Raw genomic sequence first — 12,760 nt, 5'->3', positions numbered from 1 at the left:
AAATCGCCACTGCCGCTACCAGCCTGATGACACACATCACCTCTCATTACTGGGAGGATACTCTCACACCCACCACATTAGCCTCATGTGGCACCGCCTACCCCATTACTATTACAGGAGGGACATCGGCCTCCACCTAGAGCCAAACCGGCAAGTTCCCCACAACTATACTTACACCATCCCGCCATGCTGAAATGATAATCACTTTGTTAACCCATAATGCTGCAACAAAATTGCCACAGTAGCCAAAATGTTACCTATTCACGCACCCCTTAAAAAGCAGATACCCATCACAAGAAATACAACTGAATTTGTTTTGTAGGTAGACACAAATATGACTAAGATGGCTTTTGCATCTGCTGTTCATTTACTGTGCAGGCAGTTAATTTGTTTCCTTTACATTCCTCAAGATAGCGAGGTGTCATTAGGGGGTTGCTTAGTCATTGACATTATTATTGACGTAAGAATCAATATAATGTACGTTTGTACACAATTGGGAAGTGCGTTTTGTGGAACAGTCACCTGAAGTTCCGTTAAAGCATATACCAATCTGACCTTCTGTATTTTTGCATCACAAATGACATTGCAGAATAATAGATCTATTCATAGAAGGCAAATATGAATGGTTTTTGTGAAAACATACATGAACCACTTTTTGACATCTCTAATTGTCCTGGCACAACTTAGATATGAGAATTATTTAAATGTATATATTCAAATGCATTACAAATATATGTATTTAGTATCAAAGTAATTTCATTGAGTAGATGTCTCCTGTAGGACATGTTAGAATTCAGTGTTTTTGTTGAATGGAACTTTCCCAGGTATGTGTCCAGGTGGCATTTCTATATATATATGTTATCCTTGAGTTACTGCTAGAACAGCAGCATACGATGCTTAGAGATGTACAAAATGTAGCATTCAGTAAGTGATTTCCCAAGAATTATTGCATTTACTGATTTTTTTACAAACCGCACTGGAAATGTATGATAGGAAATGTAGTTGTTAGAAGTTCAGTAGCAAATACTTAATCATCTTATCTTTCCTATTAGGATGACTTGCTCGTGCTTTACTTTGGGCTTGTGCTGTCTCCGCTATCACTAACATGAAGACTTCTGTAGCGCAAGAAGATAGATTTCAGCACTGGAAAAGTCAAGACGACCATTGTAACTATTTGTTTCTAGTCTTAGTGCAATGACAGAAACGTTACAAATGTAGTTTACTCGGGGAAAGCACAAGCTATGTGGTCAGGTCAGTACTGCTCACGTCTGAAACAGCCTGCAGGCCCCATGGAGTTCAATTGCATGTCTATCTGTCTGAGGTTGTTGGAGACCTCTTCTTGGTTACTTTATAAGGGCTATTTTCAAGTCGAGGGCAGCATGATTCTTTTCAGTGTTCTGTAACATGCTTATTGTTTGTGGCTGTTAGTTAATGAACTGCAGTTAACTTAATGTGTACTGTACATTTATTTTCTTACAAGTTGCTGTAACATAAATTCTTTATCACCTTTATTATTATTAGGTAAAACTCTGAAATCTTATATTTTTGAAGAAATATTGATATAAAAATAATTCCAGCCACCACTGACTTTCTGAAATCTGTTTTTATATCCGGCTGTGTCATTTGAAATAGCTGCTGCATTTTCCCCCAAGTATGAGTCTGTGGAAAAAGTAGTATGTACTTTTGCGAATCTATTAGCATCTTAAACTATGATGCAGTCATTAGAAGTTGTATGGAAGTTGTTACATGAATCGGCAATTTCATTATATGTTAGATCTTAAAAGTAGTAAGGAGATGATTACTAATGTCAGCTAGTGAATACCGTCTATAGATGCATATTGCTTGTAATGCACTGATCTTACATTATTAGGTAAATTATATGTACTGACTCCTGATAGATTTGTCACTGCCTTAATGTAACATTTAATGTAGCATTTGTCATTTGCAGCAGTGTCTATTTTTTTAATTAAAAGCTGAACCAATTAGAACTGACAAATTTATAGCAGACAGTATGTAATATATGTATTTATATATGACCGCAATTGTATTTTCACCTAAATGGGCAAATAGAGGTTCTTTGTTGTGCAAAATATTTTCGTTTTTTTTTTCCTAAACTTATTTTTATTTCGGGCAAAAAAAAATCTGTTACATATTCATACTCTGTTTCTAAATGCAGTTGTGAGCAACAAGTGTATGTAAATGTTTTATTGTGTTTTTTTAATTGTTTAAAATTTCTGATTGTTTGTTACAATAAACATGTTTTGTATAATAGAATTGTTTTCAGTGTGATGCAATAAGAATCTGTTTTCCAAAAAAAGTTAACATAATTATTCATGTATTACACATTACTGTGCTCTTGCGTGTAAGCAATTTTATCAGCAAAAGTATGAAATGCCTGTTTATCATATGCTTTTGAAATGCAAAATCATTTAGGAGTTTTGGGATTTATTGTGCTTTCCGATAAAAGGAAAATTTTCCGGGGATTTTCAAAACATTGTAATTCAATTATACACTATTGAATAGACACAGGCAATTACTTCAGCCATACGGCAGCAATTGCATTAGCATTGTAGAGGTCAAATTATATCTAGTGCAAAAGATCAGAGACTTGTCTTTTATAAACTGATCTTTTGGCTTCTGTGTTATTTTGCAAAATCTGTTTTGTTTATATGTCTAGATGTAAATGGAGCTTTAAAGGCTAGGAGATCACAATAGCCAGTGTTGCTGTACACTGTAACACAATACTATACCTCTCCCTCCCAAATATGAACTGCTGCTTAAATGCTTTTGTGTTAGTCCAAGGGTGGGCAACTCTAGTCCTCAAGGGCCATCAACAGGTAAGATTATAATGATATCCCTGCTTAGGCACAGATGGCTCAATTAGTCCATGCTTCAGCACAGGTGGCTCAATCAGTCCCTGCTTCAGCACAGGTGGCTCAGTCTTTGACTGAGTCTCTGATTGAGCCACCTGTGCTGAAGCAAGGATATCCTGAAAACCTGACCTGTTGGTGGCCCTTGAGGACTGTAGTTGCCCACCCCTGTGTTAGTTCAATAAGGTGGCGTCGCACTGTCAAATCAAGCCAGTGGTGATTGATCTGAATGGGCAATGTGCCTACTCTGCGCCTCAGTTATTAATAGAAATCCATTCACTAATCAAATGCAGTATCGATCGTAGGCCCCAAAGGGGCTGAGCTTTTGGCAGACTGTTTGATTCACTTCAGCAGCATTAAGATGAAGAGCCCTTTGTGCTGGTTTTAAGGTGTGCTATTATGATGAATGTACCAACATTTTGACATTTTGAAATTAAACCTGTTATTGATGCTGTCACAATATATGTTTGGGTCAGCCACATAATTATTCAAGAAGCAAAGGTGTTATTACATATGTTTTAATTATCTCTTTAAAAGCACACGGTGAGACAGGGGAAAAGTCAGAAATAATGTTCTTGTGTGGTTTTTTTGTTTTTTTTTTATATATAAAGTTGCTTATCCAACTTTTTATGTTTAATACAGGACTGAAGCAGGGGATCTCCGGAGCTGAGCTGCATTAATTTCATCTCCAGGGACCCCCTGCTTCAAGAGATACTTGCCTCCGAAGGGGCTGCCAGTATCATTCTGTAGTTTAAAGTCGCCGATCACATGGGCCAATAGGAAGCCGAACCCGATAACACCTTGGCTTCCTATTGGCCCACAGGGTCTGGGAGCTTTGAAAATCACCATTTGAACCCTGGAGTGTGTGTGTCCGTGTCAATCACATGACAAAGTAGCAGGGAGCGGACTTGCTCGTTCGCTGCGCCCTCCTCTGCCGGCTAGGTGACCGCTTGTCTGGGGGCGTGGCCACGACATCACGGAGCTGGTTCGCCCTCATTGGGCAAACCGCTCACGTGACAGGTCGGGAGCGGCAAAATCTAATTTGCTTGCTCTGCAAGCATCTAAGCGCCGAGTAGGCGCTTGCTGACGCTGGCCACACACATTGCCTCAATGTGTTTCAGAGCGGCCAGCGTGAGCGCGCCCGCCCACTCGGCGCCACCCTAGCCGAGGCCTAATTCTATACCCAAGCTGGCAATCATTTGGTGCTCCTGTTATAAATCTGTCAAAATCCTAATTGTGTCTTTAACATAATAGCTGCTTCTGTCAGTTTAACTTGGCAGCTACAATGTATGCTTCTATTACTAAGGTATCTATTGTTACAGTTTGCAGCTCAAACTGCTAGGAAGATTTGCAACAAATTATCCCGAACAGGAAAGTGTTGCAAATATCTTGCACTGCTTGGAAAGTGAGCTATAACCTGCTATATATTTGTGTGGAATATGGGGGAGAAGATTATTTAGTCATTACCATTTTTTCATAAGAATGTAAATTAATGTTAAACTAAGTAATTCTTTTTAGTACCTGCATGAGATAAAGGCAGTGCAACAATGTTTTGAATTTTGTAGCTTTTTTTAAATTGCAGTGGAATGAGCAAACTTAACACATTTTAAAGGTGTACTAAAATATCAAAGGTCAATTTCTTGCAGTTATCCTAATGTGTTTTGGCTACAAAAGATGTTTTGTCTCAAATGTAAGACTGCTCATTTCAAAACATCTTCTGATACTAATTGTTGAAAGGGAATTTAATGCTTCCTTTATTAGCATTAACTCTTGTATCTCTCATCTTAAAGCTGCAGTTCAGTCAATATCCTGCATGTGTGGTTTTTTTAATAAATCAGTTCTGTAGTAAGAAAAAATACTTTTAGCATTTTCTGTTTTTAAAAAAACAACTTTGAAAGACCAATTTTCTTGTATTCTATTTTAACAACCATTTGCTAAGGCACTGCCCCTTCATGTCCTGTCACAAACCCTGGCACACCCCTTTGTCAGCCCTGCCCTCCCTCTAGCACATGTCAGTGCAGGAGTGCTCATGAATATTCATGAGCTTCCACTGAGTGACAGAAGCAGAAGAAAAACATATGCCATCTCTAAAGATCTTGCCAAATTTTGCCGATCAATACATGGAGAACGAATTGACTGGCAGCTATACAGTTGTTTAGGTAAGTAGAGATTGCCCACATGAAACTATTGAAGTAAAAAAAATTAATTAAAAAAAAAAGACTGAACTGCAGCTTTAATATGCTGCTTTCTGCACAGAGATGTACTTTTCTGGGGAAATAAACCAATGAACTTTAGGTTCACGTTGAAATACTAAAGTAATGAAACATATTTAAGAATCTGCTTGATGCACGATAAATTAGTTATCTTTGTTAGGTTTAGATTTCCTTTCTTTTACTTGTACAGCGCCTTAGATGGCCAAAATAAATAAACTGATGGTTTGCACCTCGCCAGAAGGTTTTATCTGCCATGTCCAGAAGGATGTCTATTTTTATACCTATTAACACAAGATGGTGCAATGAAGAGCATCAGAAATCTGCTTGTTTTTCCAGCTTGTGTTTATTTTGCTGAGATCTGCCTCTGTATTATCCTGTGCTATCCAAAATATTAAGCAGGAAAGAGGAACTTCAGCCCCCGAAGAGACACGAAATGCTTCTAGACAAAGGGGTTTATTCATTAAACTGCGATAGTGCCCTAATCAGCACTATCGCAGTTTAATGAATAACCCCACAATAATGCATTCATTAAAGGTTGTGAAATCAACAATATTTGTCGTTCACAGTAGAGCTGTGCGGTTGTTTTCAAATTTGTTTGCCACATTTTTTTGGAAATTCCTCATAAATTTTTACACATTTGCTACATTTTCGCAAAAGTTCAGTGCTCGAAAATTACACAAATATTTTCACCAATATACCCTAAAGTGTTGCCAATTTTGCCAGAATTTTGTGATAATGGCTGTATATAAAGGGCCATGTGAAGTTTGTTTATTTTATTTATAAAATGTTTTACCAGGAAGTAATATATTGAGTTACCTCTCGTTTTCATCTACGTAATAACTTGCAATAACTTGCACATTAACTTAACGCTTGGGGAACTTTTTTTGACAGTTTGCCATTTTCGCAAACCTTTTTGTTTTGGTTCAGAAAAAAATTGTGCACATCTCTAGTTAGGAGATGTTATTATGCGATACTTTTGCTGATTTGGTGACCAGTTCATTAAGAATTTTGTGTTACTAACCTAATTTACAAGCCAGTTAGTGCTATCATAACACTTTTTACAGGCCTATCTTGTTTATGTATATAATGGTCCCAAACATCAGCCTGGGGCAGTTTATATTGGCATTATTCTTATTTTTTTTGGTGGGGGGTCGAGTAACCGAATATCGCTTGTATATTGAACCGCAGGGGTGCGCAAAGTTTTCTTCCTGCACCCCCCTGCCTGCTCTGCCCCCCCCCCCCCCCCCACCATGCTTGGCTCCAGCGTCAAATGACCCCCGCTGCGTCATCTGACATTGGGTTGCCATGACGACTCGTCGCCGAAGACAAGGTAAGTGAAGTTACAGAGGCCTCACGCGGGGCTTCTGTAACCAACCGTGCCACCCACTTTGCGCACCCATGTGGAATAGTATGTCAAAAAGGGATTTTACTGTAATTACATGTACTGTGTTAAAAATATAAAAACATTTCCGCAATAAAGCGTGTCTTTTCTTTTATATACTGTTAAGGATATACCACCCCGCTAATGAATAACTTTATACAAGTAGGCTATATTTCAAGATGATCTTCTTTTTTTTTTTTTTTTATTAAGAACTTGGTCAGGTGATTGTCTCCTTACACCTGAGACATTTAGTAATTTCTGCAGGGCAGTGCTTGTTTTAGGTTTTATATAAAGCACTGTGTATAATATGATTTCTCCAGATCTGCCCCCCAAGCCTCACACCGATCCCCGCACCGAACCCCCTGCCTCGCGCCGATCTCCCAGGCTTGCACCGTTCCTCTCTCCCCCCCCCCAGCAGCCCCACGATGACCCCAAAGGTGGGCTGTGACATCAAAGGTAGTGGGGGCTGTGTGTGCTGTGCATGCTGTGAGTGTGTGCAGTGTGCAGTGAGTGTATGCAGTGTGCAGTGAGTGTATGCAGTGTGTCGCCGCAGCCTAATGGTTTAAAGCAGCTGTGCAAGCTGCGTTTTTTTCCCTTTAATACGAGCATCAATACAATCCACACAATGATAAGTAATTAGCTAAGTTGCCGATCATTCGACAAGACAACTTAAAAACTCAATTTAAATGTAAAGAAAATATATATATTTTTTAAGATGTGCATGCTTTTATACCGCATATTATAAGTAATTGGTTAATGTTGAAATGTTGGGTTTCAGTCATTATGAATGTGTGATGCATAGACCTTATAAGTCAGGGCTGCACAACATACGGCCCGCGGGCCGCATGCGGCCCGTCTGGCCTCTCTGTGCGGCCCGGCCTGTGATGACTCTGGCCGGGCGCCAGTTAATTAAATAAATTTAAAAAAAAAAAAAGTTCAAAAAAAATGGCGGCGATTCATCTCTCCTCCCAGCCCCCTCCCTCTCCCTCCCAGCCCCCTCCCTCTCCCTCCCAGCCCCTTCCCTCTCCCTCCCAGCCCCCTCCCTCCCAGCCCCCTCCCTCTCCCTCCCAGCCCCCCTCCCTCTCAGCCCCTTCCCTCTCCCTCCCAGCCCCTTCCCTCTCCCTCCCAGCCCCTTCCCTCTCCCTCCCAGCCCCTTCCCTCTCCCTCCCAGCCCCCTCCCTCTCCCTCCCAGCCCCTTCCCTCTCCCTCCCAGCCCCCTCCCTCTCCCTCCCAGCCCCCTCCCTCTCCCTCCCAGCCCCCTCCCTCCCAGCCCCCTCCCTCCCAGCCCCCTCCCTCCCAGCCCCCTCCCAGCCCCCTCCCTCTCCCTCCCCCTCTCCCTCCCAGCCCCCTCCCTCTCCCTCCCAGCCCCCTCCCTCTCCCTCCCAGCCCCTTCCCTCTCCCTCCCAGCCCCTTCCCTCTCCCTCCCAGCCCCCTCCCAGCCCCCTCCCTCTCCCTCCCAGCCCCCTCCCCCCTCCCTCCCAGCCCCCAGGTTTTGCGGTGCGCGGGGGCAGCAGCAGCCGTGTGTTTTATTTTTTTCAATAGCAGGCTGCTGCCGGGGAGGTCAGAGCATGCAGGGGGCGGGGCATAGTACCGGGGAGAGGATGTGCTGAGCTGATCTAAGAGAGAGGTGAGAGGTGTGTGTGTGTGTGTGTGAGAAAAACGGCCTGGTGGGGGTGGGGGGTGTGAAAAACGGGCTGGTGGGGTGGGCTGCTGACAAGTGAGGGGGGGTGGGCTGCTGACAAGTGAGGGGGAGCTGGGCTGCTGACAAGTGAGGGGGAGCTGGGCTGCTGACATGTGAGGGGCAGTGGGGGGAGAGAGTGATGTGAGGTGCAGGGGGGGAGAGTGATGTGAGGTGCAGGGGGGGAGAGAGTGATGTGTGGTGCAGGGGGGGGAGAGAGTGATATGAGGTGCAGGGGGGGAGATACTGATGTGAGTTGCAGGGGGAGGGTGAGAGTGATGTGAGTTGCAGGGGGAGGGTGAGAGTGATGTGAGTTGCAGGGGGAGGATGAGAGTGATGTGAGTTGCAGGGGGAGGGTGTGATGTGAGTTGCAGGGGGGGGAGAGAGTGTCATATTGAGGGGAGGGGGAAAGAGTGTCACATTGAGGGGAGGGGGAGAGTCGCATTGAGGGGAGGGGGAGAGTGTCACATTGAGGGGAGGGGGAGAGTCATATTGAGGGGAGGGGGAGAGAGTGTCATATTGAGGGAAGAGAGACATGGGGGGGATGCTGACTTGTGGGGGGGGGGATGCTGACATGGAATGGGCTGGGGGGATGTGGAGGGGGGTATTGTATGTTTGATGTGGAGGGGGGTATTGTGTGTTTGATGTGGAGGGGGGTATTGTGTGGGTGAGGGGGAGAGATGGGGGTATGAGAGATAGATGGGGAGTATCGTAAAGATTGATAGTGAGGGGTTCTGTGGGAGATATGAGGATGATGATGATGAGGAGAGATGATAATGATGATGATTTAACCCGTGCGGCCCATTACCGCGGAGATGGATAAAACCGCTGCTGTCTCCTGCAGGCTCCGTCTCAGCTTACCAGCATACACGCGCAGGATCAGGTCATCTTTACGATACTCCCCATCCATCTCCGCGGTGCCGAGATCCGGATCCTGTGCAGACACCGCGAGTCTGCTGACTGTCTCAGTGTGAGTGTCCGTTTCCCCTTGCCAGTGCCCAACCCTATGGCGGTTTCTATACAAATCTGTTGATAGGTTGTTTTCATGTTTGTTTTTTTCTTTCATGTTTTTTATATAAATTTTACTGTATTTGTATACTGTGCAGCTTAGGATTAAGTCTCCATTAGGTGTTCTCCTTGGTAGTACTTAGCCGTCCAGCTGCACAGCTGTTCTGAGGTGGGGTTGGATCCCCTCAGTTTTTGTATATTTTTAATAAATTACCTTCCACTAATCCCTGGTGCGCATTTGTGCATTTTTTATTATACTCTACAATGCGTGCAACAGAGCCCAAAGCATCACTTATTAAAGATTGTTTTAATATAGATATAAAATACAGTGCTTTAGATTACAGAAAAAGATTATTACAAGAACATACAGTTACATTAAATGCAGAACAGTTTCTTAAAATAAAAGGATAAAACAAACAGAATTCCTTATAGGTTACAAGTTCTTCTCAGAGAGGTCACTGGCACAGAAAGATGAAAATTCACGAGTCTGCCCAGACACACCTCTATTGAATTCTGCTTTTCATATTACCTGGGTGAGACTTTTGTACTATTTCGTCCCTATTGAAAGAACATAAGACCCACCCCTGACGTAAATACTCTACTGACATTTTTATGACTTAAAAAAAAAAAAAAAAATCTCTTTTGATGTTTAAAAAGTCTTGGCTGAAATATATAAAAGGCTTCATAACTTAACTTAATTTCTCTAGTTCTTAGACACATTTTAGATACGGCATGCATGTGGAGAGCACAGATGCAGTCTGTGCTCTCCACATGCATGCCTGTATCTAAATTTTGATAGCTTAACATCTATTTTCGCAGGACAAATAGTCATGTCTTTTGCACCTCTTACAAATGCAGCGTGTGGTATTATTTGATTTGTTTAATCGCAACAGTGACAGATATCCATTTGTTACTTATGAATTGCTGCCATAGCAACGTGTCTCCAGATGCCAGCTGAACCACGTTAAGGAAAGTTTACAGAGGCCTTCGCTTCCCCAACACTAAAATTTAAGTGCCTTCTGGTCCAGAGCCTTCTAAACTACATATTTCACTTTTAGTGGGTCATAAGGGATAACCCCCTTCCCCCACCTCCTCCCCAATTAAGCCCTCTTTGTAGATCAACACAGACACATGAAGGGTCTTGACCCATTATAAACACAATATCTTGTATTTTTAAGATAAATTAACCACATTAACCCCTGAAGCACCAGATACTTAATATGCGCGCCATTTTTATATTATTGTGCTTAAGAAAAAGAAAACATAAGTCTATTCGTTCACCATTAACCATGTTCTTTTAAATATGCATTGTAACTACATCAAATGATTATTTGCATAGTAACCCACCAGCCACAGTCTCTTACTGCCATAAAACCCAGATATAAGATTTTAACACTGCATCTTGTTGGAACAGTTCATGAACCAATCGTTCCTGTTACATTTATATTTCACTGAATATTTATCCATCTGCCAGTTAGCTTAGAACTCACTGCCTCACTAATGCTCTTAAGTGCCCCAGTTTGTCATGTGTGTTCTGCTTTTCTTCTGGGATATTCAAGTGCCATTTCATACTCGTTTACATAATAATTACATTTGAGCTGAACAGAAAGACCCCAGGCACAATTTCATGGTAATTTTATCTAATTGTAGATGGATTATTTTCAGTGCTACAGTCTTATATCGGTCATGTAATTATTGTCCATGCACTTACAACACAATGGAGAGCCTACTAATGTACACTATTCACACGAGTCTCAATACATGGTCAATTTGCATAGAATCCAGTTCCCAATGGGACCAAAACCGCCTGTTAATAATTTGTAATACAAAGCAAAAATAAACAAAGGCAATTCAAAGGTGAGATCCCTTGGTATTCATTACACAGTATAGTTTGAATGGTGGTTCATTTATCTGGGCCCTGGTGTTTTAAGTCAGTATCAGATTAATAGACTTTCAGAATGTATAAGTTCGTAATTAACCGCTTGACATAAATACTTCTCATGTGGTCTGTTTAGAAAAAAAATGAAGCTTTCATTTGGATATGAATTCATAGCCACATATTTTAATCCCAAGGGAGAACATTACTCATACCTCCCAATGGTAACATGAGCCTAAATTATTAATGATAGGAAAGGTACAGACTTAAAAGGAAAAAACACACACACACATTTGGAGACAGCTGGGACTTTCATGGTTTAATTGGAATCCGACACATTCACTGCAGTGGTAGAAGTGTTTAAAAAAACTGCCTGAACAATACTTTCTGATGATGCCGAGTCTGCAGCTGTACAGAGATTCTACAAATCCTGCTGGCAAAATGTAATCTCAAAGCAATTTTTTAAGTAAGCAATAATGCCTATAAAATAAGAATTGCCTTGCTGGTTGCGTCCCCTGGCAAAATGACCCAATAGGAACCGTACACAGCTTTATGACCCCAATATTCTCTGCTGTGAAGGTTCAGGCACATTAGTAGTTTTTTTCCGCACTTCAGAGGAAAGAGGGAGAAACTGCAGAGTTCTGTGATTAAACTAATCTGCCGGCATATAGTATGTGGCAGAAAAATCCAGATTTTTGTAGCATCTGAATTAATTTTTGCGGCCGAGTGAACTGCTGTTTTTTGGGGTTGTTTCTTGAACTACAAGCATTACATAGAAGAGGGGTATCCAACTAGGTCAGGTTTTCAGGATATCCCTGCTTCAGCACAGGTGACTCAATCAGTGGCTCAGTCATTCTGACTGAGCCACCGGTGTTGAAGCAGGGATATCTAAAAAACCTGATCTGTTGGTGGCCCTTGAGGACTGGAGTTGGGCACCCCTGACATCGAATATTTCATATGAAATTAGTTTTAACTGCGTATATTTATCTTCCACAGCTGAAAATAAGTATCTAGGATAGAGCTTAGTAGTTGATATATCACACCACGATGAACCTAATGCAGAATAAAGAAATGCTAAGAACCGTTCGCAGCAAATCATGAATACATTATGCTGTGAAAATCCATCAACGAAAACAGAGATGTCAAATTCTACATCAATAAGTAACGTTTAACTTTGTGTCACTGCTCCCTGAGGAAATGTATTTAAAGTTTCTTGAGAAAAACACCAAAGAGTATTCTAAATATAGGAACAAAAAAGAGAAGCAGATGTGGTCCCATGTGCCACGGCAGGAAGGACATGCACAGACATGCTGCGGTGTCTCGAGTCTGCTGGAAGTGTCTGAGTGGGGAATGTCCAGGTGACATTAATGTTACATTGCACTAAGGCAGGGGTGGCTAACCCTAGTCCTCAAGAGAAACCAACAGGTCAGGTTTTCAGGATATCCCTATACCTGGCCTGGTGGTTGCCATTGAGGACTGGTGTTGGACACCCCTGCACTAAGGCATGTTCATTTTCAGGGGAAGATTTTTATGTTTTTTACCCAGTACAAGGAGCTAACGTTTATCATTGAAAACCATCTACTGTTCTCCTTTTGGCTTAAAAAAAAATCTAGACCAGCTGGGATCTACAGGAATCCGGTGATCTTTTTTTGCCTGTAATCTCCGGGATTCTCTTAAATCCAGGTTCCAGTTAACTAGCCTCTCCTCCCCCATACAACCTCTGTTTACGGACCC

General features: G+C 42.0%; 1 protein-coding gene across 1 annotated transcript in view; it reads left to right on the top strand.

Moving 5' to 3' along the window:
• The window catches only part of PCGF6 (polycomb group ring finger 6), a 44,308-nt gene extending 42,034 nt beyond the window's left edge, over positions 1-2,274 (top strand). Inside the window, exon 10 of the mRNA XM_075612521.1 lies at positions 1,053-2,274. Coding sequence (XP_075468636.1) covers positions 1,053-1,109 — 57 coding nt within the window. The 3' untranslated portion in view covers positions 1,110-2,274. The remainder of the gene's footprint in view (positions 1-1,052) is intronic.
• Positions 2,275-12,760: the final 10,486 nt, after the last annotated feature.

The sequence above is a fragment of the Ascaphus truei genome, chromosome 8 (genome assembly GCF_040206685.1).
Source record: "Ascaphus truei isolate aAscTru1 chromosome 8, aAscTru1.hap1, whole genome shotgun sequence".
Classification (NCBI taxonomy): domain Eukaryota; kingdom Metazoa; phylum Chordata; class Amphibia; order Anura; family Ascaphidae; genus Ascaphus; species Ascaphus truei.
Note: the sequence above shows the minus strand (reverse complement) of the source record. Positions and strands in the feature narration are given on the sequence as shown.